This window comes from Pygocentrus nattereri, chromosome 23 (genome assembly GCF_015220715.1).
Source record: "Pygocentrus nattereri isolate fPygNat1 chromosome 23, fPygNat1.pri, whole genome shotgun sequence".
NCBI classification, from domain to species: domain Eukaryota; kingdom Metazoa; phylum Chordata; class Actinopteri; order Characiformes; family Serrasalmidae; genus Pygocentrus; species Pygocentrus nattereri.
In genome coordinates, this window is record NC_051233.1 from 8,697,829 (window position 1) to 8,725,015 (window position 27,187).

General features: G+C 41.1%; 2 protein-coding genes across 9 annotated transcripts in view; both read left to right on the forward strand.

The window, feature by feature from the left end:
• The window catches only part of LOC108430447 (UDP-glucuronosyltransferase 2C1-like), a 42,312-nt gene that overhangs the window by 1,788 nt on the left and 13,337 nt on the right, over nucleotides 1-27,187 (forward strand). Inside the window, exons 1-2 of one of the 8 annotated variants that reach the window (XM_037533368.1) lie at nucleotides 13,552-13,963; nucleotides 18,822-19,270. The exons of 1 other annotated variant lie outside the window; for it this stretch is intronic. In XM_037533368.1, the coding sequence (XP_037389265.1) occupies nucleotides 13,680-13,963; nucleotides 18,822-19,270 (733 nt within the window). In that variant the 5' untranslated portion in view covers nucleotides 13,552-13,679. Of the gene's footprint in view, nucleotides 1-980; nucleotides 2,986-9,692; nucleotides 10,598-13,551; nucleotides 14,413-18,455; nucleotides 19,271-26,309; nucleotides 26,335-26,377; nucleotides 27,164-27,187 lie in introns of those variants that run through there. 6 more of the 8 variants (XM_017702932.2, XM_037533366.1, XM_017702934.2 and 3 more) reach the window with 6 other exon arrangements.
• LOC119262239 (UDP-glucuronosyltransferase 2A2-like) lies at nucleotides 22,608-23,723 on the forward strand. The gene has a single exon (XM_037533369.1). The coding sequence runs from the start codon at nucleotides 22,936-22,938 to the stop codon at nucleotides 23,674-23,676; it is 741 nt and encodes a 246-aa protein (XP_037389266.1). The 5' UTR covers nucleotides 22,608-22,935; the 3' UTR covers nucleotides 23,677-23,723.

Genomic DNA, 27,187 nt, shown 5'->3' on the forward strand with positions numbered 1-27,187 from the left:
CTTGAACAAAAAGGACTTCAGTGGGAAAACTGCACGAGCGTCTGCACTGATGGAGCAACAGCCATGGTCAGGCACACCAAAGCCTTCGTTAGCAGAGTTAAAGAGAACCACCCAGCTGTTATTGTCACGCACAGCTTTTTTGTAACGTTGTGAAGACTTTACCAGCAGACCTAGCTCCTGTGTTGGATGATGTCGTGCAGATGGTAAATTTGGTAAAGTCAAGACCACTGAAAAGCCGCATCTTTGCATCTTTATGTGAGGAGATGGGAGCAGAGCATACAACCTTATTGCTCCACACAGAGGTCAGATGGCTGTCGCGTGGCAAAGTGCTGGCCAGTGTGTATGAGCTGCGGGACGAAATTAAAATGTTTCTGACTGATGAAAGGTGGGATAATGCAAAACTGCTTGCAAGTGATGAGTGGTGTGCAAAGCTGGCATACCTGGCAGATATATCGAGATCAGCATTTGAATGAACTTAACACATGGATGCAAAGCCAGAATGAAAACCTGACAACAACATCTTGAGTTAAGTGCCAACCTTGGCATGTTCCCCCTCACCCAAAAATGGCAAGATATCGTCAACACTGCTGCACTGTGTGAGGTAATAGGCAAACATTTGAAAATTCTTGAGGAGAAGTTTATCATTTTATTTCCCCTCAACCTCCCCTCACTGAATCCCTTGACTGGGTTAGGGACCCATACAGCTCAGCTGCAGTCTTTGGAAAGGACATGACCTTGCAGGAGCAGGAGGAACTAGCTGAACTGAGACAAGACCGCAGTTTAAAGCTAAGCTTTGATATATATATATATATATATATATATATATATATATATATATATATATATATATATATATTCATATATAAGCATCTATTTCCTCAGAAAAGCACAAGTTTTTAATTTAGAATTTTCTGTTTCATTTCACCCCTTGCCCCTATCAATAAGCCCCACCTCTCGGTTTTGTGCATCCACGTTTAGGGGTAAGGTTCCAATTCTTACTGAGATGGTGGATAGTGTGAAGTGTTAGGGTTACATGGCCCTCCACATGGAGGTTTTTTAAAGACTCACTCCAAATTGTGAGGAAAAAAAAACAGTATAGTGGCAGCTCAAGTGACCAAAGAAAGTCATACATGTATTTTCTTTAGTATATACACTCACACACACACACACACACACACATTTTCTAAGCCGCTTCTCCCTCTGGGTCACGGGGGGATGCTGGGCCTATCCCAGCGGTCATCCGGCGGAAGGCGTTTCTTAGTATAATGTCGTTTTTGAATTATGGTCCTTTTCTTAATAACAAGCATAAAAATCGTTAGTAGTGTGCTTATGCATCAGTAGCTAAATTCCCCTTTCAACCTTAAACGTTGCAACCGGAGACACCAGAATGTAACTGCTGCACCATTTAAACTGAAACAGGAAAATCCGAACAAGAACTGCTGACTTCAGCATCATATGACAGAAGAATCGGGGTTATATAATTTTCACATCCCCCCATGTGATGTCCAAAATTTACCTAAAGCCCAGCAGTGAGGTGGCTGAACTTTACTGCTCCTCTGCTGTCACTGCAGACTTGCAAGGTCACCTACAAAGCACCGCTATCACCCTTTTATTTGAGAGTTGTTCTTTCTCATGGGGAAGATTTCAACCACTACCCCTTGTATCTCCGTTCCAAGGGCAAAGTGACACTCACAAACAAGGGGTAGGGGTAAAAATAAGAAATGGGATTGGGCCTTAATTTGGCTAATCAGTCTGTTTTTAAATCAAGTGTGGTGGTGTTGGAATTTAGTAAATCCTGTATGCACACTGCAGTGTATGAAAGATCTGCTGTATATCACAGTATACATACATTAAACCCATTTCTCCATATGCAAAGGTCAGTTTTGCACCATGAAGTGATCTTGCTTGACAGGTGGTCATACATTCTGTAGGTGTAAATGCCCAGGCACATACACACAGCGCCAAGCCCACATTAACATTTGCAGAAAATCCTTCACCAAAGTTGATAGGAGCCTTGCAGTTCCCTGAGGATCTTTATAAGAAGGCACCACCTTCTTTTTTATGTTCTTAGCCCTTACATGCAAAGAGAGAAGTAAGTCACATTAGTGCTAAAGGTCTAAGTGCTTTCAAATCGGCCTTTGTGGTGGATTGTGTAACTTTAGGATTTCTGGCCTATGACTGGCCGGCTAGTCAGTAGTGTGCCTGTGAAGTTCAGTCTGCACGCTGAGCTGAGTCTGTTTCCACTTGCCACCATGACTGCATGTGAGGGAGCTGTTTTCTGCCTTCTGCTTCTTCTCACTCTGGGCCAGGCTCCACACTATGCAACAGCAGGAAAGATCCTTGTCTGGCCAGGAGAATTCAGCCACTGGCTCAACATTAAAGTCATCATAGAAGAGCTAATCGCTAGAGGACACACTGTGACAATAGTTACCCACAGTGCTACACCATCAGTGAAGACAACTCAATCTCCAGGCTACAATGTGGACATTATCCAGGTGCCCCACACCAAGCAGGAGATCACTGACCATATGGAGAGCTTTATAAAGTACATGACAAATGATCTGCAACATGACAACATAATTCAGGCAGCTCTGAAGATCAAGGGTATCGTGGAAATAGCCGCAGAGCAGAACCAAGCCTTTTGCCGGAATCTCTTTGCACGTGAAGATCTCCTCAACAAGTGGAGTCAGGAACAGTTTGAACTTCTACTGACTGATCCCATGAATATGTGTGGAGAACTTTTGGCCCAGAAGCTGAATCTGCCATTTATCATCAGTCTGAGGTTCTCTTTCGGGAATGTCATGGAGCGACTCTGCGGAGAACTACCAATGCCACCGTCCTATGTGCCGGGGATCACTATTGGTTACACTGATCAAATGGATTTCCTTCAGAGAGTAGTGAACATTTTGTTTAATCTCTTTCAAGATCTACTGTTTATTTCTGTGACTGCCATAAAGTGGGATTCCTTGTATACTGAGGTCTTGGGTAAGTGATATTTCTTCTTATGTTTTAATTTAGATTGCAGGCTTTGGAAATAATACCACCATTAGGGGTGTAAATAAGTGCCTTCAAGTTCATTCTGACTCCTGGTGACCAAATAGATAGTGTTATTGCAGAATATCCTGTGTTCTGTTTGGGTCTTCACATATTCACTCTTTAATGGCTTGTTCATGATTCCTCTCCATCCTTCTTGTTGTAGGCTGTCCTCTTCCTATCTACCTTCAAGCATAAATGTCTCTTTCAGTGGTTCTTCTCATAATACATCCAAAAATAAATTCAGCTTCAGTTTGGGCTTCTGAAACCTGATTTGGTCAAGGATCCATTTGTTTTTGTTTGCAATTCAAAGAACTCTCAAATGACCACCAACACCACAGTTCAAAAACATATGCTTCTCTGTTTATATGTTCACTATGCAGGTTAAACAAGTATGCAGCCTTGTGGAATGTGGAACTAGTCTGTTTGTCCAGGTTCTGTCATGACTCTGGCTTATTGATCAGTGCAGATGTTTCTCAGGGGTTAGGGGTGCACCCAGTGCATCTGTTTTCAGATTTGATTGCATTTTTAATGCTTTGTGCTGCGCAGCTTTAATTCAATATTAGACAGATTGGTTTGGCTTCATTTTCAAATAAAATGCCGACACACTGCCCTCTAACAAAATGACCCCAAAAGTCAGCAGCTCCCAAAATTTATAAGCAACTTTGGGAAAACGGCATGTCATTTGAGGGTGGGGGTGAGCATAGCATAAGCCCTGCCTACTTTACCCAGAAAGCATGCATCCAGACACATTGTTTTGATCATTGACAGTGGTTTCTACAAAGGGCAGCAAATGAGAGACACTCAAGAGACAATATTGAGAGCATATTGTCAACACAATATGAAGCTTTGAACTTTGTTATTTACAACCACGTTTCCAAAAAGGTTTGGGATGCTATGCAGAATGTAAATAAAAATAGAATACAACCATATTTTTAAAGGAAAATCTTACAAAGACAACATATCAAATATTGAAACTGAGAAATTTGATTGTTTTTTTTTTTTTAAATATATGCCCATTTTGAATTTGATGCCAACACGTTCCACGTGTTTCATCACCTCTTCTTTTAACAACACGCATTTGTGAACTAAGTAGACTGGCAATTTTGAAAGTAAAATGTTTTCCAATTCTTATTTAACATAGGATTTCAGCTGCTGATCAGTTCATTTCATCAGTTTTCATTTCATAATGCGCCAAATGATATCAGTGGGTGACAGGTCTGGACTGCAGGCAGGTCAGTTTTGCCCCCTTGACTCTTTAAATACAGAGCCGTACTGTTGTAATACATGCAGTATGTGGTTTTACATTGTCTTGCTGCAATAATCAAGGCCTTCCCTGCAAAAAGACATCATCTGGATGGCAGCACATGTTGCCAAAGGATGTATATATCATTGAGCATTAATGGTGCTTTCACTCATGCCAGGTGCACTGATGCACCCCAATACCATCATGAATACTGGCTTTTGAGCTGTGTGCTAATAACAAGCTGAGTGGTCTTTAGCCCGGAGGACACAGTGTCCATGATCTCCAAAAGAATTTCAAATGTTCATTTTTTTTTTTTTGGACCACAGGACACTTTTCCACTTCAGCTCAGTCCATTTTAAATGAGCTTGGGCCCAGAGAAGGTGGCAGCATTTCTGGATCCTGTTTACGTAGTTTCTTCTTTGTATTTGAGTTTTAACTTCCATTTGTGGATGCAGCAACTAATTGTTTTCACAGGCAGTGGTTTTCAAAAGTGTTTCTAAGCCCATATAGTGATTTCCTCTACAGAATCTTGTCTGTTTTTTTATCAAGTGCTGCCTGAGGGCCAGCATATACTGGTTTTTGGCCTTGTCCCTTGCATAGAGAGATTTCTCCAGATTCTCTGAATCTTTTAAAGAATTATGTACCGTAGAAGATGAAAAGCAAATTTTAAGCTATTTTATGTTGAGAAATGTTATTATTGAATTGGTGAGCTATTTACTCGTCTTTTACAGAGTGGTGAACTCCTCCCCAGCTTTGCTTCTGAAAGACTCAGCCTCTCTGAGATGCTCTTTTTTACTGACCTATTGGCAATCAACCGATAGGTGTTTTTTTTTTTTTTTTTTAGCATTACACAACTTTACCAGCCTTTTGTTGTCCCCATTACAACCTTTGCTGAACATGTTGTTGCCATCAAATTTAAAACAGGCGTATATTTTTCAATACAAAACAATACGATTTCTCAGTTTCAACATTTCACCTCATTTTCCTTAACAGAAACTATCACTACAAAAAGGTGCCAAATGTTTCATAAACGCCTGCTTTATTTTTGTTACAGCTCTGTAATTAAAACTCCTGCTTAGCGCATGCTGTAAGCTGTGAATATGAATGTAAACAACATGACTGCATATCAATATGATACATTCAGCTGGCTGAAATGATAGTTTGTTACTTCTCAAAAAGCTTTACATCTTGTCTGTTGAAACAAACTTCTATAAGGTCCATTGAAATCTCCACAAATCTGCTTGTCTAATTGTCTATAAAGCATTCACTTGGCTGTGGAATGAAGGAGCTAGTCTGGTTTTAATTTACCCAGGCCAGTGCAAGCAAAGGCTAGAGAACATCACTAGGCCGGTTTCACACACAATACACTCTTAGATCTTCAGTGGTTCTATGTAGAACCAAAAAGGGTTTTTATATTGTTACAAGCTTGGCATTATGTGCATACATAACCCAACGCAACACATTCTCGATCAATCTAAAGAACCATTTTCACTATGCAAAAGCCACTTAACCATGCAAATGGTACTTGTGAAAGTCCATAGCTCTATGTGGAACCGCTGCCTTTACTAAAGGACCCTTGAAGAACCATCTTTTTTTAAGAGTGTGCCACTACATGGCATGTGCAGTGCAGAACATCTTTATTGTAATTTAGGTGCTGATGTTAACAGGTCAGAGCTTTCACACTGCCAACGTGAGCATGATCGACTTGGACATTCTGTGCTGCATACAGATTACCTGGTTGGCCTATCAAGCTTAAAATTATTCCCCTGTCAGAATGTTGTTGAGGGTAAAAGAATGTAGCATGTTTTTATGGGTTACAGTTTCATTGAGCGAAGTGACAGATTTGACTGTTCATTTTGTTCGTTGTTCATATTTTTATTTCTGGACATGTACGAGGGGTGACAGAATGCAAGGTGGCACCGTATAGAAAACTAGTCTATATATAATGTATTTATTTTATTTTTTTATTGAAGGAGGCATGTCACTTTAAGAATCTTTCAGTAAGCCTAGAGTATCCATACCGAGGAAAACGTCGGGACACTGTCTCTTAAGGGACCCCTCCTAGAGCCTTCTGTTTACATAACAAATAACCTTTAAATGAAGGACGGAAGGAATGCAAGCACGTTAATTCAAAGTTATTTGTGTTTTCTCCACAGAAAAGCATATAGAGTATCCATACCGAGGAAAACGTCAGTATGCACTCACAGCAACACTTTTAGTATTAATTCTAGCCTTTCACCTGATGTCAGGGTTTATGGAGCTGAAAAGTACATATGTAAAACAGGCTCTGTATCCTTTGCCTCCGTTTACTACCAATGAGCAGTGTAGTCACAGGTCAGAGGTAGTTTTCAGAAGGTAGAGATAGTGCCTAGTGTTTTGGTCATTGTGCACACTTTTGTCCCAATATTTTCTCCCCTTGGTAATAATTAATTTACGTTAAAAGTAAAATAAATTAAAATATATACAGTTTGTACTGTTTTTCTTTTGCAGCTACAGTTTGTACTGTTTTTCTTTTGTTCTGTTCTTTCTTTGTGCGTTCCAGGAGTTTATTGATTTCATCCCCTTTAGAAGTGCTATCCCAAATGCATGCAGTCTATAGCCTGTTTCCCAATATTACCTTTTTGTAGAAGATCTCCAAATACTCAAATTGGCTAATATTTTAGTTTATTGACTATTAAACAGGAATGTATCACGTTTTGCTGCAGTAACAGCTGTAAGTCTGTTAGAGTTTCTGCCAGCTTTCTGCACCATTTTGAAGAGATTTTCACCTATTCTTTCTTGCAGATTTGCTCCAAGATTTTCAGATAAGTTGCATTACTTTTGTGGGCTTTTGTTTCAGTTCTTTTCGGATTTTGTCCAATTTTCTCCCCAGTTTAGTTGTATCCAATTCCACCCACTAGTTACAATCCCCCAATCACATGATACCACCAGCGTTGGTATATATATATATATATATATATATATATATATAAGGTTTATATAAGGTTTTAATCCAACAACAGCAGTATGTTCTTGTAATGTAGCAGCTTGTAAGCGACAGTAACAGGGGCAGTAACCCAGAAAAGGATTTATAAATGTGGCTCAGCTATACTATTCAGGTTAGCTATATCAGCACTGCAAACCCTTCTTTGTAGTGCAGGTATGTGCGGGACTAAAGAGCTGTATGGTTCCAAACATCAGTATTTCTGTGCTTTATAATTGCAGTGATGAGCAATAATTTCTGTTTTTATATTGTTTTGTGTTGCTGAAGAGAACTGTCATAAAACGTGGATGAGCTTCACTGGCACAAAGGTCGGATACAACTGGCTTACAATTTACGTCATTTTAAGTCTGATTTGATTGGCCAAGTTGTTACTCTTTTCCTTAAAGCCAAACAGCAGAATATTGCCGTCTTCTCTTATGTTGGAGAGCCTCTGTCAGCACCATTAGGCTCTTTGCCTTTCTCTGGCCACTCCCTATGGCCCATGTCACCACTGTTGAGCTTGATGCCCCTTTGCCCACTTGCACTGGGTAATAAAACTGAGTTAAAAAATAGTTCAGTGTAGCTTCAAAACAGTTTCAGCTTAATGTCATACGTAATTTTTTATTCCTACAACCCAAATTCCAATGAAGTTGGGACGTTGTGTAAAACATGAATAAAAAGAGAATATGATGATTTGCAAATCCTTTTCAACCTATATTCAATTGAATACACTACAAAGACAAGATTTAATGTTCAAATGGATAAACTATTGTTTTTGCAAATATTCGCTCATTTTTAATTTGATGTCTGCAACACGTTCCAAAGAAGTTGGGACAGGGGCGTGTTTACCACTGTGTTACATCACCTTTCCTTTTTACAACACTCAATAAGCGTTTGGGAACTGAGGACACTAATTGTTGAAGCTTTGTAGGTGGAATTCTTTCCCATTCTTGCTTGATGTACAACTTCAGTTGCTCAACAGTCCGGGGTCTTCGTTGTTGTATTTTGAGCTTCATAATGCGCCACACATTTTCAGTGGGAGACAGGTCTGGACTGCAGGCAGGCCAGTCTAGTACCTGCACTCTTTTACTACGAAGCCACACTGTTGTAACACGTGCAGAATGTGGCTTGGCATCGTCTTGCTGAAATAAGCAGGACGTCCCTGAAAAAGACGTTGCTTGGATGGCAGCAAATGTTGCTCCAAAACCTGTATGTACCTTTCAGCATTAATGGTGTCTTCACAGATGTGCAAGTTACCCATGCCATGGGCACTAACACACCCCCACACCATCAGAGATGCTGGCTTTTGAACTTTGCGCTGATAACAATCTGGACAGTCCTTTTCCTCTTTGGCCCGGAGGACACGACGTCCATGATTTGCAAAAACAGTCTGAAATGTGGACTCGTCAGACCACAGGACACTTTTCCACTCTGCGTCAGTCCATCTCAGATGAGCTCGGGCCCAGAGAAGCCGGCGGTGTTTCTGGGTGTTGTTGATATATGGCTTTCACTTTGCATGGCAGAGTTTTAACTTGCACTTGTAGATGGAGTGACGAACTGTGTTCACTGACGATGGTTTTCTGAAGTGTTCCTGAGCCCATGTGGGAATATCTGTTACAGAATGATGTGGGTTTTTAATGCAGTGCTGCCTGAGGGATCGAAGGTCACGGGCATTCAGTGTTGGTTTTTTGCCTTGCTGCTTACTTGCAGAGATTTCTCCAGATTCTCTGAAACTTTAGATCATAATATGAATTATAGATGATGAAATGCCTAAATTCCTTGCAATTGCATGTTGAGAAACGTTGTTCTTAAACTGTTGGACTATTTGATCACGCAGTTGTTCACATCCTTGCTTGTGAACGACTGAGCCTTTCAGGGATGCTGCCTTTATACCCAATCATGACACTCACCTGTTTCCAATTACTCAGTAATTATCTAAAAAAATGTATATAATTGTACTTCCAATTATTCTGTACTTTGGAAAAAAGGACATGCTGCTATCATAAACAGTTCACTTCCCAAACTCACCTTCTTCTGACACAATGAGGTCGAAAGCCATTTTTTTCCTTTGGACTTAAATTGCGCCTGTTATATGATAATAGGATTTTCCAGTTACGACAAAGATTGTGAATATTGACAGAATGTCATGCTTATTGGTGGGTTAAGCTGCTATGAAAAATATTTGTAGTTCGTTCTACTAGTCCGTTATTGCTCATCACTGCGATTAAAAAGTACAGAAATACTGATGTTTGCAACCATACAGTTGTTTAGTCCTGCACATACCTGCACCACAAAGAAGGGTTTCCAGTGCTGAAATAGCTAACCTGTTCTCAGGTGGAAAATAACACTGTGTCGAAACTGAGCTGTATGTCAGCAGGTTAGTAATTACTAATGCATAATGGGATTTGTAAGAAGACACCATGTTCTTACATTGTGTTTGTAGAATTGGGAGTCATGTGGTGTGACTTCAAGAACGCACTGTACCCATGGGATTACAGAAAAGGAGGTAAACTGCTAAGGTTACAATGTTGGATTGCGCAGTTTTGGAACTCTTGCTATTTAGGCAAAAGCCGTGCACTTGAACTGTAGTCTGCCTGCTGAGGTACCTGGTTTAGTTGTCACCATGATTGCATGTGAGAGATCTGCATTCTACCTTCTGCTTCTTCTCACTCTGGGTCAGGCTCCGCTCAGTGTGACAGCAGGGAAGATCCTGATCTGGCCAGGAGAATTCAGCCATTGGCGTAACATGAAAGTCATCATAGACAAGCTAATTGCAAGAGGACACAATGTAACCACAGTTACCCACAGTGCTACGCCATCAGTGAGGACAACTCCGTCTTCGGGCTACAATGTGGACATTATCCAGGTGCCCCACACCAAGCAGGACTTTGTTGAGAGTTTGGAAAAATTTATGAACTACTGGACATACGAAATGGCAAATGACAGCATAATCCAGGTTTCCCTGAAGATGAAGGAAATCATCGACTTGTTTGCAGAGCAGAATTACATCTTTTGCCAGAATCTTTTTGCAAGAGATGATCTCCTGGAGAAGTGGCATAAGGAAGGATTTGAGGTCCTTCTGACTGACCCCATGACTATATGCGGGGATCTTCTGGCCCAGAAGCTGAATCTGCCATTTATCATCAGTCTGAGGTTCTCTTTCGGGAATGTCATGGAGCGACTCTGCGGACAGCTCCCAGCGCCACCTTCCTACGTGCCAGGGGTCACCATTTCTCACACGGATCAAATGAATTTTCCTCAGAGAGTCAAAAATGTTTTGTTTAACCTCTATCAGGATCTTATGTTCAGGGTTGTGGTGTCAGCAAAGTGGGATTCCTTGTATGCAGAGTTTTTGGGTAAGCAATTCCCAATTAAGTTGTTCTTTGCATGTTCTAATTTACAGTATACATTTAGTAAATCGTTTCTTTAAAAAATGCAAGAAAAAATGTGTCTCCTGAGCGAATTAAGACCATTTAAATCAAGAAAAGAGCAAGCACATCATTTGGTGATCTGCTGATTCATCGGTACACAAAAACATTAATATACAAAAGGACAAAAGAAATTCAGTCCCCGTTTATACAGTCCATACATGAAAAAGCTAAATTCTTTCAGTTGCTTTTGTGATGTCATAAAATGACACATTTATATATCCATTTAATCCGCCTACAGCAGTTTAGCCCCTGCCATTCACATTGAAGTTATAAGGAATATTTCAACCGGGGCTGTTTTTTTGAATGAAACACAGAACTAAGCTCATGTACACATCATTACTGTGCACATGAATCTCCATTTTAGTCAATTTTTGTCTGTCCTTTAAGTTGTTTAACAAATTTATGATGAATGGACCGATAGATATGCTCCAAAATCAGTTTACATTAACTATAAAAAAAAAATGTATTTAATTCTAATTGATATATAGAGGTTGGATCATTTTCATAGTTAATTATGGCTTTTCATACAAAAACATAGCCAGAAGTGGACTTAAAGGGGAAAATATTAAAGAATGTAGAATATGGACCCTTTAATTCTGACCTCAGCCACTCACCTGACTTTAAGCCCATACTTTGTCAAATTGTAAAGCACATTTAAAGTAATGGGTAACGGGCATCAGTTTTCAGGGAATAACCTTAAATTCAGCCTGAATAATTGCTGAGGAGAAGATCTGGAAGGGCAGTCATTCATTAATCTCAGTGCTGTATTGTGCAGTTTGAATCACGCACAGCTCTACTAACTTGGTATTAACTCACTGTACATTTCCCACAGGCAACCGATAATAATCCCCTTCAAACATGACAAGGTTGCACAATTGATGGGGTGTGCGTGATCATTTTTCATACGTTGAACAAGGTGAAGTTGTGTAATGTTGTACTTGCGACCACCAGTTCCTAGTTTTTGAGACACTAAATTAAAATAAACAAGTGCTAAAAAGGGACTCGTCAGACCACAGGACACTTTTCCACTTTGCGTCAGTCCATCTCAGATGAGCTCAGGCCCAGAGAAGCCGGCGGTGTTTCTGGGTGTTGTTGATATGTGGCTTTCACTTTGCATGGCAGAGTTTTAACTTGCACTTGTAGATGGAGCGACGAACTGTGTTCACTGACAGTGGTTTTCTGAAGTGTTCCTGAGCCCATGTGGGAATATCCGTTACAGAATGATGTCGGTTTTTAATGCAGTGCTGCCTGAGGGATCGAATGTCACGGGCATTCAGTGTTGGTTTTTTGCCTTGCTGCTTACTTGCAGAGATTTCTCCAGATTCTCTGAATCTTTAGATCATATTATGAATTGTAGATGATGAAATCCCTAAATTCCTTGCAATTGCATGTTGAGAAACGTTGTTCTTAAACTGTTGGACTATTTGCTCACGCAGTTGTTCACAAAGTGGTGAACCTCACCACATCCTTGCTTGGGAACGACTGAGCCTTTCAGGGATGCTCCCTTTATACCCAATCATGATGACACTCACCTGTTTCCAATTAACCTGTTCACCTGTGGAATGTTCCAAACAGGTGTTTTTTGAGCATTCCTCAACTTTCCCAGTCTTCTGTTGCCCCTCTCCCAACTTTTTTGGAACGTGTTGCAGGCAACAAATTCAAAATGAGTGAATATTTGCAAAAAACAATAAAGTTTATCTACTTGAACATTAAATATCTTGTCTTTGTAGTGTATTCAATTGAATATAGGTTGTGTAAGGGGGAGCGAGGAGGCGGACGCACATGCTGAGATAAGCGAGATTTATTATGGGCAAATCCAGGGTCGTAGTCAGAACAGTCCAGGGTCAATGAGCCAACACGTACAGATTTAGGGTAGGACATGACGAGAACCAACACAAACAAAGACCAGATACAACGATACAAAGGTACAAAGACTGGCAAACGCAAGGGGCAAGCACAGGGCTTAAATACATGGAACAACGAGGGACAGGTAAAAACAATCAGGGGCGGAGTTACACAACCAAAACAAGAGCACATGGACAGGACTGGGAGGGACCAACCGTGACAGGTTGATTTATGTTTTACAAAACGTCCCAACTTCATTGGAATTGGGGTTGTATTTAGAATCGTTTTGGCTAAGGGGGTACTCAGTAATTATCTGAAAAATGTATATAATTGTACTTCCAATTATTCTGTACTTTGGAAAAAAGGACATGCTGCTATCATAAACAGTTCACTTCCCAAACTCACCTTCTTCTGACACAATGAGGTCGAAAGCCCTTTTTTTTCCTTTGCACTTAAATTGCGCCTGTTATATAATAATAGGATTTTCCAGTTACGACAAAGATTGTGAATATTGACAGAATGTCATGCTTATTGGTGGGTTAAGCTGCTATGAAAAATGTTTGTAGTTCGATATAGCTTGGGAGGTGTCACAGGCAAGTCCACCGGGGAGGAGACCCCGGGGAAGACCCAGGACACGCTGGCGTGACTATATCGCCCAGCTGGCCTGGGAGTACCTCGGAATCCCTCCCAGGGAGCTAGTGGAAGTGGCTGGGGAAAGGGAGGTCTGGGCCTCATTGCTCAGGATGCTGCCCCCGCGACCCGAACCCTGGAGAAGCGGAAGATGATGGATGGATGGATGGATGGATGGATGGATGGATGGATGGATGGATGGATGGATGGATGGATGGATGGATATAGCTAACCTGTTCTCAGGTGGAAAATAACACTGTGTCGAAACTGAGCTGTATGTCAGCAGGTTAGTAATTACTAATGCATAATGGGATTTGTAAGAAGACACCATGTTCTTACATTGTGTTTGTAGAATTGGGAGTCATGTGGTGTGATTTCAAGAACGCACTGTACCCATGGGATTACAGAAAAGGAGGTAAACTGCTAAGGTTACAATGTTGGATTGCGCAGTTTTGGAATTCTCGCTTTTTAGGCAAAAGCCTTGCACTTGAAATATAGTCTGCCTGCTGAGGTACCTGGTTTAGTTGCCACCATGATTGCATGTGAGAGATCTGCATTCTACCTTCTGCTTCTTCTCACTCTGGGTCAGGCTCCGCTCAGTGTGACAGCAGGGAAGATCCTGATCTGGCCAGGAGAATTCAGCCACTGGCTGAACATGAAAGTCATCATAGACAAGCTAATTGCAAGAGGACACAATGTAACCACAGTTACCCACAGTGCTACGCCATCAGTGAGGACAACTCCGTCTCCGGGCTACAATGTGGACATTATCCAGGTGCCCCACACCAAGCAGGACTTTGTTGAGAGTTTGGAAAAATTTATGAACTACTGGACATACGAAATGGCAAATGACAGCATAATCCAGGTTTCCCTGAAGATGAAGGAAATCTTCGACTTGATTGCAGAGCAGAATTACATCTTTTGCCAGAATCTTTTTGCAAGAGATGATCTCCTGGAGAAGTGGCATAAGGAAGGATTTGAGGTCCTTCTGATTGACCCCATGACTACATGCGGGGATCTTCTGGCCCAGAAGCTGAATCTGCCATTTATCATCAGTCTGAGGTTCTCTTTCGGGAATGTCATCGAGCGACTCTGCGGACAGCTCCCAGCGCCACCTTCCTACGTACCAGGGGTCACCATTTGTCACACGGATCAAATGAATTTTCCTCAGAGACTCAAAAATGTTTTGTTTAACCTCTATCAGGATCTTATGTTCAGTGTTGTGGTGTCAGCAAAGTGGGATTCCTTGTATGCAGAGTTTTTGGGTAAGCAATTCCCAATTAAGTTGTTCTTTGCATGTTCTAATTTACAGTATACATTTAGTAAATCGTTTCTTTAAAAAATGCAAGAAAAAATGTGTCTCCTGAGCGAATTAAGACCATCTAAATCAAGAAAAGCGCAAGCACATCATTTGGTGATCTGCTGATTCATCGGTACACAAAAACATTAATATACAAAAGGACAAAAAAAATTCAGTACCTGTTCATACAGTCCATACATGAAAAAGCTAAATTCTTTCAGTTGCTTTTGTGATGTCATAAAATGACACATTTATATATCCATTTAATCCGCCTACAGCAGTTTAGCCCCTGCCATTCACATTGAAGTTATAAGGAGTATTTCAACCGGGGCTGTTTTTTTGAATGAAACACAGAACAAAGCTCATGTACACATCATTACTGTGCAAAAACATGAACCTCCATACCTCTCCATTTTAGTCAAATTTTGTCTGTACTTTAAATTGTTTAACAAATTTATGATGAATGGACCGATAGATATGCTCCAAAATCAGTTTACATTAACTTACAAGTTAAGACCATTTTGTCTTCGCCTATAAAATGACCGTTTTGGAGATGCTTTAAGAAAAAAAGCGTGTTTAATTCTAATTGATATATATAGAGGTTGGATAATTTTCATGATTAATTATTAGAATTATTAATAATTATGGCTTTTCATACAAAAACATAGCCAGAAGTGGACTTAAAGGGGAAAATATTAAAGAATGTAGAATATGGACCCTTTAATTCTGACCTCAGCCACTCACCTGACTTTAAGCCCGTACTTTGTCAAATTGTAAAGCACATTTAAAGTAATTGGTAACGGGCATCAGTTTTCAGGGAATAACCTTAAATTCAGCCTGAATAATTGCTGAGGAGAAGATCTGGAAGGGCAATCATTCATTAATCTCAGTGCTGTATTGTGCAGTTTGAATCACGCACAGCTCTACTAACTTGGTATTAACTCACTGTACATTTCCCACAGGCAACCGATAATAATCCCCTTCAAACATGAGACGGGTGCACAATTGATGGGGTGTGCGTGGGCCTTTCTCCCACAGTGATCATTTTTCATACGTTGAACAAGGTCAAGTTGTGTAATGTTGTACTTGCGACCACCAGTTCCTAGTCTTTGAGACACTAAATTAAAATAAACAAGTGCTAAAAAGGGCCCATGTAGATTTTTTGTGCAAAAATGTTCATTGGTTACACAGAAAAGTGAGTCAGTGTATTTTTAAAAGCCTTTCATGGTGACGAGATACATGTAGGGTGTTATAAGGCAAAGTAGTCATAGATTTCCCACTACCACTACTTTACTATTCTCAACATTACATATAAACACCCAAAAGACGTGTAGGTTCACTGGTGGTGCTGGACACTAAATAAAGTGTCTTAATTTGTGTTTAAGGCATTTTAATCCCTAGTTCCTGTCACCACCACTGTAGAGAAATCTGTACATTTCCCTACAATGAGCCCCTTTACATCAAACCACTTTGTATGACCTTGTTCACGTCTCAATGATAGAATTTTGCATACATTTTGAAAAATTGATGAATTGCTCTTTAAGAAGTTCATTCTTAGTCATTACATGACTTGTTCTAACTTGGACTTCTTTTGCCTGTTCTCCTACCAGTTTTAACATGCCCTTGACCACTAGGCCTTGTCCTTAAGGGCAGGGACGCAGAAAGCGGGCGTGCTGAGGGTGCTGCAGCAACCACTGATTTCAGGATCACTTTGTAGTAATTGTATTTCAGTAAAGACCCATGTAAGCTTGCATAGTTTAAGTGAACGCTGTATTTTCATTACAGTGAGCTGAGAACTGCTGGCCGTTTTGGGTGCATGCCATTCAAACAGGCATGTTGAGGTGCAAAGACAGGAAGTCTATCCAAAGTTATTGATCAATTAATCGTTCAACTTTATTCAGGCTATTTATTAATTTGCAGGATTTCTTTTTATGCATGCTTCAGCCCATTCATGCCTGCAGTGAGCTGGTTTATCGCCCTTGCCTCACACAACACTGAAAATTAGTGCCACACCGCAAGATAATGAGGTGGGTCCTGCAGATTCCCTGCGGGCCTCTAGATCAGCCACTTCTGGCTTCTCACCCAAGACCTCACCAGCACTGTCTTTATTAGTCTCTTCGGACAACCTGTCCACAGTGGCACGGTCATCGCGTTGAAAAGCCCCCTTTTGCCACTATTCACGACCCTGTCATTGAGTTGAGCAGCCTCATCTGGCTGCTCTTCATAGTCCTCTGCGGCAGTGTCATCAAGTTGAGCAGCCCCCTATGGCTGCTCACTACCCATGCCCCTCAGTGACACTCAAGACCCTCTCCCATCAGGAGACGGTCATCCTTGGTCTAAAAAAACATACCGGGTGCAAACAGGGAGACCAGAGGCTCAACTGAGTGAATAGGAGTAAAACGAGGAAACACCTGGGGACCCTGACCAAACTGCTGTTTTGTAGACGTAGATTGAAATATAACAAACTGACCTGCCGTATATTTTCAGCATGTTTCCTATCACATGTTTTTAATTGAGTCAAGAGTAACAGTACGTGATGTTGATTGGTACGTTCTTTTTCTTTAAAAAAGTAAATGTGACCTACGCTTACTGGTCGCTTCATTAAGTCAATTTTTTTCTATACTCAGTCCATTTTATCAGGTCCATTTACCAAATAGGTATACTTTTATAGTTCTACAGTTACAGACTGTAGTCCATCTGTTTCTCTGCATATTTTCTTAGCCCCCCTTTCACCCTGTTCTTCAATGGTCAGGACCACCTTAGTGCAGGTATTACTTGGGTGGTGGATCATTCTTAGCACTGCAGTGATGCTGTTGTGGTGGTGGCGTTTTTGTGTGTGTTGTGCTGGTATGAGTGGATCAATATTTAAACACTGTATCCTCTCACTGTCCACTCTAGACACACCTTCCTTGTCAGTCCACCTTGTAAATGTAAAGTCAGAGATGATGGCCCATCTGTTGCTGCGTTGGCGTCCTTCATCAGTGGTGACAGGACGCTGCCCATAGGGCGCTGTTGGCTGGATATTTTTGGTTCTCAGTCCAGCAGCACTTATAAGGTCTGAATTTATGGGCCAACCCAGGCGTTCCTAATACCACACATCATAGGATTGCCATCCCCCCTTATATTTAAGCAGGTGTGGGGTGCTGAGGGCTGGAATCCAGCACAGTTTGGTGATTTACCTGGCTCTAACATTTCAACTAAACCAGGCAACTACACACACATACACACACGCACACACGCACATCTTCTGTGTCGCGTCTCCTTCTGGGGAGGTGCTGGAGTCTATCCCAGCTATTATTGGACGATCGGCAGGATACACCCTGGACAGGTTGCCAGTCCATCGCAGGGAACCTGGCAACTAACTGGTGTTAATGAATCCAGTCACTTTTCTCTGGTCTCTCCTCATAGCTTGTGGCACCGCTGTTGAGCCTGGTGTCCCCCTCTGGCCTTCCCCAGCTCCCCTTGGCAGTACTGACTGAACAACAGGTTCCACTGTTGTCATAGAACCATTTTTGTTCTTATATTGAACCTTTTTTTAGAGCAGACTTGGCAAATATCTGAAAAAATGTGATCAATAATGTCATGCTGCCATTACACGCTGCTGTCCTGTCAATTCTTGCTTATTTTTTGGACAGAAACTGTGCCAGTTATACAATAACTGGATTTTCCAATTATATCAGAGGTTGTGAACATTAAGAGAATGTCATGCTGCAGATTAAACTGTTATGAACTTGTATTATGCAAAAAGTATTTGTGCTTAGTTCTAGTAGACTGTAATTCTTTGTTCTCAAATGGAAATGAGACTGTGTTCAAAACTATGCAATAATAGGATTTGTAAGAAGGCACCTCCTTCTTGCTTTGTGTTTGTAGAATTCAAAGCGCAATCAGAGTTTTGTGACTTCATTTCAAGAAAATGTAGCCCCTAGAGGATGCAGCCATGGAGATAAAGGGCTGAGGTGGTAACGTATATCTTATGCTGGGTTTCCTCTGATGCTGCATTGCATAATGTTGGATTTCTGGCTATTTATGCTCTCGCTCCGTCTTTGAAATTTTAGTCTGCCTGCTGAGGTGTCTGGTTGTAGTTGCCACCATGACTGCATGCAGTATAGCTGCTTTCTACCTTCTGCATCTTCTCATTCTGGGCCAGGCTCTGCACTATGTGTCAGCAGGGAAGATCCTCATCTGGCCAGGAGAATTCAGCCACTGGCTCAACATGAAAGTCATCATAGAAGAGCTGATCACAAGAGGACACAATCTAACTATAGTTACCCACAGTGCTACACCATCAGTGAAGACAACTCAATCTCTGGGCTACAATGTGGATATTATCCAGGTGTCCCACACCAAGCAGGATGTCATCAACCAAATGGATACATTTGTAAAGTACTGGATTTATGAACTGCAAAATGACAACATAATTCAAGCTTCGCTGAAGATGAAGGAAATCATTGACTCAGGTACAGAGCAGAACCGTGCCTTGTGCCAGAATCTCTTTGCACGTGAAGATCTCCTGAAGAAGTGGCGTGAAGAAAAATTTGAGGTCCTTCTGACTGACCCCTTGAATATGTGTGGGGAACTTTTGGCCCAGAAGCTGAATCTGCCATTTATCATCAGTCTGAGGTTCTCTTTCGGGAGTTCCATGGAGCGACTCTGCGGACAGCTCCCAGCGCCTCCCTCCTATGTGCCCGGGGTCACCATTGGTCACACGGATCAAATGGATTTCCTTCAGAGACTCAAAAACGTTTTGTTTAATCTCTTTCAGGATCTTCTGTTCAGTCTTGTGACTGCAATAAAGTGGGATTCCTTGTATGCAGAGATTGTTGGTAAGCAATGATCGTTGGTTTCCCAATTGAGTTGTTCTTTCCACGTTGTAATTTCTGCAGTAGTTTTCAGAAAATCGTTTCTTGTGCAGAAGAAAATGCGCTAGCACTTGTTCTTGGTCTCCTAGGCATATTAAGTGCCATCCAAATTAAGCAAGTACATCGCTTGGAAGTTGACACAAAAGCATTAACGTGAAAAGAGGATTCGAAAAACTCGGATGTACTTCAGCAGCAGCAGTTTTAAATGCCACATTTGTCGGAATTTAGATTTTTCCTATTTTTAATAAAAGATTTTGATGAGGTGTGTAAACATGGCTAAAAATTCAAAAGTTTATGTTCAGCGCTCCAGTTCATGCAGTTCATATGTCAAAAACTAAATTGAGTGAATTAGCCATATAATGTTTCATGAAAACCAATCCATTTACATAGATCCACTAATTCAGCCTGCAGCTGTTTAGCCTCACCCATTCGCATTGAAGTTTCATTCAAGGCTGTTTTTAAAGGAAACACAATACAGGGCAACACAATTCAGAACACAGCTCATTTACATATTATGCTTTCCAAAAAAGACATCTTCATATTTTTATTTTAGGGATAAAAGTATTTTGGATAAAAAGTCTATTTGGGTAAAATGTTTTGTATAAATATAAATTACAACTATTTTTGGTACATAAACCCACCCAGAAACCCAGAAGTGGACACAAGAGAGAAAATGTTAAAATACATGAAGAATATAGGGTACACCCTTTAATTGTGACCTCAGCCACTCACCTGATTTTAAGCCTATTCTTTGTCAAATTGTAAAGTGCATTAAAAGTAATGAGGAACAGGCATCAGTTTTCACAGAATAACCCTAAACTTTGTCCTGAATAATTGCTAAATAGAAGGTCTGGAAGGGAAATCATTCATTAATCTCAGTGCTGTATTGTGCAGTTTGAATCACACGCAGCTGTACTGGTTTGGTTTTAACTCACTATAAATTTCTCACAGGCAACCGTTAATAATCCCTTTCATGACAAGGTTCACATCCCAGTTGCATAATCGGGGGGTGCGCTGGCCTTTGTGCTGGCCTTTCTCCCACAGCTATCATTTTTCATATGTTGTTCAGAGTGTACCATCAGTTCCTAATCTTCGAGACTTCGAGATGCTAAAAAGGACTCATGTAGTTTATAGTGCAAAAATGTTCATCGGTCACAAAAATGCATAAAAAAGTGAGTCTGTGTATTTTTAAAAGCCTCACTTGGTGGAGAAATACATATAGAGTGTTATAAGGCAAAGTAGTCCTAGATTTACCACAGTTTTACTATTCTCAACATAACAAACACCCAAAAATACAGTAAAAAATGTCTATATTTGTGTTAGACATTGTGATAACCATGCACAGCAACATAATTTGTGTTGACACCCCTTTGCCCCAAGCGAAAATCTATGGGATGTCACATGTCACATCAGCAAACACACTACCTGCATTTCAACTGTGAACACTATGAACATTCAGCAGCTCAGAAACTGGTCCCAAGAATTAGTGAACTTGCATCAGAAAAGATGTGAGATGACTAGATCAAGTCCCCAGGTACGTTTGAAAGACTTACATTTGACTGCATTTGCTGACCACCATGATACCTATCGCAGGAGCTGTCTTGTGTCCTCCCACCATCCTCATGCAATGTGGTGCACCTGCATTCTTTAGTGTTCATGTGTCAGGCTCCAGTCGTCGACGTTGTCTGGATGGGAGCACAGTGCTTTTCCAGATGTGTAAGCTGCCATGCCATAGGCACTAATGCAACTCCATACCAGAGATGCAGGTTTTTGAACTTGCGCTGATAACAAGCTGGGGGGTCCGTCTCCTCTTGAGTCCACAGGAAACGACCCCTGGTTTCCAAAAAGAATTTAAAACTTTGATTCATCTGACCACAGAGCATTTTTAATGATCTTTGGCCTAGAGAAGATGGTAGCGTTTCTGGATCGTGTTGCCATATGGCTTCTACTTTGCATGATACAGCTTTAACTTGCATTTGTTGATTGCACAGCGAACAGTGTTCACAGATGATTATTTCTGGAAGTGTTCCTGAGCCCATGCAGTGATTTCCAGTACAGAATCATGCCTGTTTTCAACGCAGTGCCGCCTGAGGGCACGATGATGACAAGCATCCAATATTGACTGTCAGCCATGTCTCTTGCATACAGTGATTTCTCCAGATTCTCTTAATCTTTTGATGATATTATGTACTGTAAATGGTGGGATATCCAAAGTATTTGCCATTTTACCTTGAGAAACATTTTTCTGAAATTGTTCCATATTTTTTAGACGCAGTTTTTGGCAGATTGAGAAACCTCTGCCCGTCTTTGCTTCTGAGAGACTCTCCATGTCTAGAAAGCTTTTTTTCTACCCAGTCATATGAGTTAGTTACCCCTCCAGTTTTTATTAGTGCCACTTACTTTTCCGGCCTTTTGTTGCCCCTGTCCCATTTTTGAAATTCATTGCTGCCATCAAGTTCTACATGAGTTAATGTTTTTCTTGAAATGGTAAAATGTTATACTTTTCTGATATGGGCTCTGTCTTCTATTGTGAATAAAATATAGCTCTATGAGATTTGCAAATCTTTGCATTCTGATTTTATTTACATGTATTTACATTTTACACAGCGCCTTGTTTAGAATTGGGTTGTACTTGAAATATGTATATACAATAGACTACAGGGCTATAGAAACCTCTTTAAATATTCCCAGAAGGTCGATCTTTCAAACCTGCCCATGTGCTTGATCTAGACACCTGGCATCTTTTCTTTGCTCCAAGTTCATTAATTCTTGGGATGATTTTCTGAGCTGCTGAGTGTCGTATGCATGCTGGGGATACTGCGGATGCTGAGGATTGTAGAGCAGAGCATTGTGATGCAGGCTAAAATGAATGGAAAATCAAAATTACTTTGAGGGCCAGATAAAACTGTGCCACAGGCTTGATTTGGCCCATGGGCCTTGTGTTTAACACATGGGCTGATTACTGTGGCAAAACGGTAGAATGTAGTTCAAGCATGGTTACTACAGATGTAGTGATTGTTACATATTTTATTTTGGCTAGAGTATCCCTTTAAGGCAGATATACTTCCAGAATTTTGCCTTTCCATCTTGCAGTGGGATGCAGTTGACAGCTTAATCCTAAATCCAAAAATGTATTGTACTGCACTCTGTATTGTAGTTTATTGTATTGTATCTTATTGTTATTGTATTGCATTGAATGGCACAGAGTTCTGCGTTCAATTCTGTTTCTTTTTCTCTTGGTGTCTGCAGTGACATATTTGTTTCTAGCAGTCGCTCTTGTTCTATAAGTCGCTCTGGATAAGAGCGTCTGCTAAATGCTGTAAATGTAAATGTAAATCCTTGAACCGTAAAGACCCTTTGGTGGGTTACATATTAGTTGCTGATTAATTTGTGGTAGACAGTATGCCTTAGTAAGCAACTAATCTAAAGACATGACTTTTAGCCAGATTCCTCAAAAGTATCCCTTTGGAAAGCATTATAAGACTAATGCATAATGCATCAGGATATAAAGGTCAGTTTTTTTCTGTGTGGTGGGTGGTTCAGTTTGGGGCTCCTGGCTTCTCACTGGGTCCTTATCGACATTCTGCCTTTAAAATTGTTTGATAAGGTGCCTGGTTCTACTTTTGACCATGACTGCGTGCGAGCGAGCTGCTTTCTACTTTTCGCTTCTTCTCATTCTGGGCGAGACTCCACACTGTGTGACAGCAGGAAAGGTCCTCGTCTGGCCAGGAGAATTTAGCCACTGGTTTCATTTTAGAGTAATCATAGAGGGACTAATCGAAAGAGGACACAATGTGACTGTAGTTACTTACAGTGCTACACCATCAGTGAACACAACTCCGTCTCTGGGCTACAATGTGGAGATTATCCAGGTGCCCCACACCAAGCAGGACGTCACTGACCGAATGGATGGATTTATAAAATACTGGACGTATGACATGGCAAATGACAACATAATCCAGGCTTCTCTGAAGATCAAGGAGCTCATCAACTTCATGTCACAGCAGAATGATGTCTTTTGCCGAAATCTCTTTGCTCGTAAAGATCTAATGGAGAAGTGGAATAAGGAAGAATTTGAGGTCCTTCTAACTGACCCCATGATTTTCTGCTGGGAACTGCTGGCCCAGAAACTGAACCTGTCATTTATCATCAGTCTGAGATTCTCTTTTGGAAGTGCTATGGAGCGACTCTGCGGACAACTGCCAGCACCACCCTCCTACGTGCCGGGGGCTGCCTTCGGGTACACGGATGAAATGGGTTTCCCTCAGAGACTGAACAATTTCTTGTTTTATCGTTTTCAAGATTTTGTGTTCCGTCTTGTGACTAGGAGGTGGGATCACCTCTTTACTGAAATGATGGGTAAACAATGATCCCCTTTTTCAAGTCTTGCTAAGCATGCACATCTTTCTGTTTTGAAAGCAGCTTCTTCGTTTGAATTCTTTATAAAATTGAATTCTTGTAACATTTTTTTTCTTCAACATTTACACTAATGGGCCCATTATGGATGAGGGGTGACTCTAGCCTTTCACCTGACTGCAAGGTCATACATCAGGGTTTATGGAGCTGAAAAGGACATATGTAAAGCAAACAGGCTCCCGCTCTGTATCCCTTGCCTCTTGTCAGTTTCATGCACAATAAAGGTAGAGATACTGACTAGTGTTGCAGGGATTACTGTGGCACCACTGTAGGATGTGATTTAAGCAGATTTTATATTTTTGCTAAAGCAACCAAAGAAACCTGAGTAATGCGAGTATTTTCTCTGTTAAAAATGACGACAAACATTGCATTATCTTAGATTAATGTTTCAATATATTATGGCAATTTTCTTCATAACAAGCATAAAAATTGCCAGTAGTTTGCTGATGTCTTGGTAGCTAGCTGGCTAAATTTCCTGTTCCACCATAAATAGTGCAGCAGTTACATTCTGGTGCCTGGAGTGTCAGAACTGCAGCTCCATTTAAGGTGGAACAGAAAAAAAAAAAAAAAAAGAAGCTAGCAAATAGCTGACGTCAGCTTCATATCACTGAAGAATTAGAGGCAGGTGATAATAAATAATTGTCCCCCCTCTTTGAAGGCGTTTAATGCCCTATATGTATTTAAGCAGTGAGGAACTGAACTTTACCCTCCTCTGCAGTCACTGCAGACTGGCAGGGTCGCCTACAGAGCAGGGCTAGTAGCTGTCAATGAAGTGATGTAGTTTTTTGTTTGTGCTCCTTTTTTTTATTCGGTGATTCGTTTGATTGATTGACACGTAAAACTGAAGTTGTGGTTGAATCGCGAGCGGCCTGCTTTTCGCTCTCCTTCGGATAAATGGCAAATGTCAATGTGATATACCATTGTTGCTATAGTATGGAGACAAAGCAGGAAAACACGTCCTGATTATTTGTCCAGGCTATTTTAAATATGATTCATCTCACACAAGTGAGATCACCACAGCTGGAGACGGCATGTTGGAAATGGCCGGAAAACCTCGTCTCGCCTGTTCACGTAAAAGTCGCTGACGACAACTGATGACGTATCCGGTTCTTGAAGGGTTGTCTCATTTCCTAGTGGAAAGATTTCAACCACTATGCCTTGTGACTCAGTTTCAAGGGGGAGGGGTAAAAAGAAGAAATGGGATTGGGCCAAAACAAAGGACAGGAGTGAAAATACAGTGATGCTTGAAAGTTTGTGAACCCTTTAGAATCACACAAGTCCTAAAAGTAGATAAAGAGAACCCAGTTAAACAAATGGCACAAAAATATTATACTTGGTCATTTGTTTATTGAGGAAAGTGATCCAGCATTACATATTTGAGAGTGGCAAAAGTATGTGAACCTTCTTTCAGTATCTGGTGTGACCCCCCTGTGCAGCAATAACTGCAACTAAACATTTCCGGTAACTGTTGATCAGTCCTGCACACCAGCTTGGAGGAATTTTAGCCCATTCCTCCGTACAGAACAGCTTCAACTCTGGGATGTTGCTGCTCGCTTCAGGTCTTCCACAATGTTTCGATGGGATTAAGGTCAGGACTTTGACTTGGCCGTTCCAAAACATTAACTTTATTCTTCTTTATCCGTCCTTTGGTAGAACAACTTGTGTGCTTAGGGTCGTTGTCTTGCTGCGTGACCCACCTTCTCTTGAGATTCAGTTCATGGACAGATGTCCTGACATTTTCCTTTAGAATTCTCTGATATAATTCAGAAATCATTGTTGCATCAATGATGGCAAGCTGATGATAACCATGATACTTCCACCACCACATTTCACAGATGGGATAAGGTTCTTATGCAGGAATGCAGTGTTCTTCTTTCTCCAAACATAACGCTTTTCATTTAAACCAAAAAGTTCTATTTTGGTCTCATCCATCCACAAAACATTCTTTCAATAGCCTTCTGGCTTGTCCACATGATCTTTAGCAAACTGCAGATGAGCAGCAATGTTCTTTCTGGAGAGCAGTGGCTGCCATGCACACTATTGTTGTTCAGTATTCTCCTGATGGTGGACCCATCAACATTAGACAATGTGAGTGAGGCCTTCAGTTGCTTAGAAATTACCCTGCGGTCCTTTGTGACCTCGCCGAATATTTCTCGCCTTGCTCTTGGAGTTATCTTTGTTGGTCGACCACTCCTGGGGAAGGAAACAATGGTCTTGAATATCCTCCATTTGTACACAATCTGACTGTGGATTGGAGATGGTTTTGTAACCTTTTCCAGTCTGATGAGCATCAACAACTCTTTTTCTGAGGTCCTCAGAAATGTCCTTTGTTCAGGCCATGATACACTTTCATAAACGTGTTGTGAAGAGCAGACTTTGATAGATCCCTGTTTTTTAAAATAAAACAGGGTGCCCCCTCACACTGATTGTCATCCCATTGATTGAAAACACCTGACTCTAATTTCACCTTCAAATTAACTGCTAATCCTGTAGGTCCACATACTTTTGGCACTCACAAACTCTTTTTGAATAATGATGCCTTTTGGCACGTCAAAGGCAGGAGAAAAACAATGTGACATAACCATGTCATCAGCAGAAATCAGGATATAAAGGTCAGTCTGTTCTTTTGTGGCTTGTGCAATGTGTGTGCTTATAGACGTGCTGCCTTTTAAAATTGTGTGCTGAGGCACCTGGTTCAACTTTCCACCATGACAGCATGCAAGCGAGCTGCTTTCTGCCTTCTGCTTCTTCTCACCCTGGGCCAGGCTCCACGCTGTGTGTTGGCAGGAAAGATCCTCATCTGGCCAGGAGAATTTAGCCACTGGCTGAATGTCAAAGTCATCATAGAAGAGCTGATCGCAAGAGGACACAATATAACTGTAGTTACCCACAGTGCTACACCATTTGTGAAGACGACTCAGTCTCCGGGCTATAATGTGGACATTATTCAGGTGCCCCACACCAAGCAGGACTTCATTGAGAGTTTTGAAAAATTTGTAAAGTATTTTACCTATGACCTGCCAAATGACAACATTATCCAGGCTTCTCTGAAGATCAAGGGACTCATCGATGTGCTATCAGAGCAGAATGATGTCTTTTGCCGAAATCTCTTTGCTCGTAAAGATCTAATGGAGAAGTGGAATAAGGAAGAATTCGAGGTCCTTCTAACTGACCCCATGGTTTTCTGTGGGGAACTGCTGGCCCAGAAACTGAACCTGCCATTTGTCGTCAGTCTGAGATTCTCTTTTGGGAGTTCCATGGAGCGACTCTGCGGACAGCTGCCAACACCACCCTCCTACGTGCCAGGGGCTGCCCTCGGGTACACAGATCAAATGGATTTTCCTCAGAGACTGAAAAACTTTTTTTTTTATATTTTTCAAGATTTTGTGTTCAGTCTCGTGGTCAAAACAAAATGGCATAACCTGTTTACTGAAATAATGGGTAAATGACAATCTCCTTTTTTTA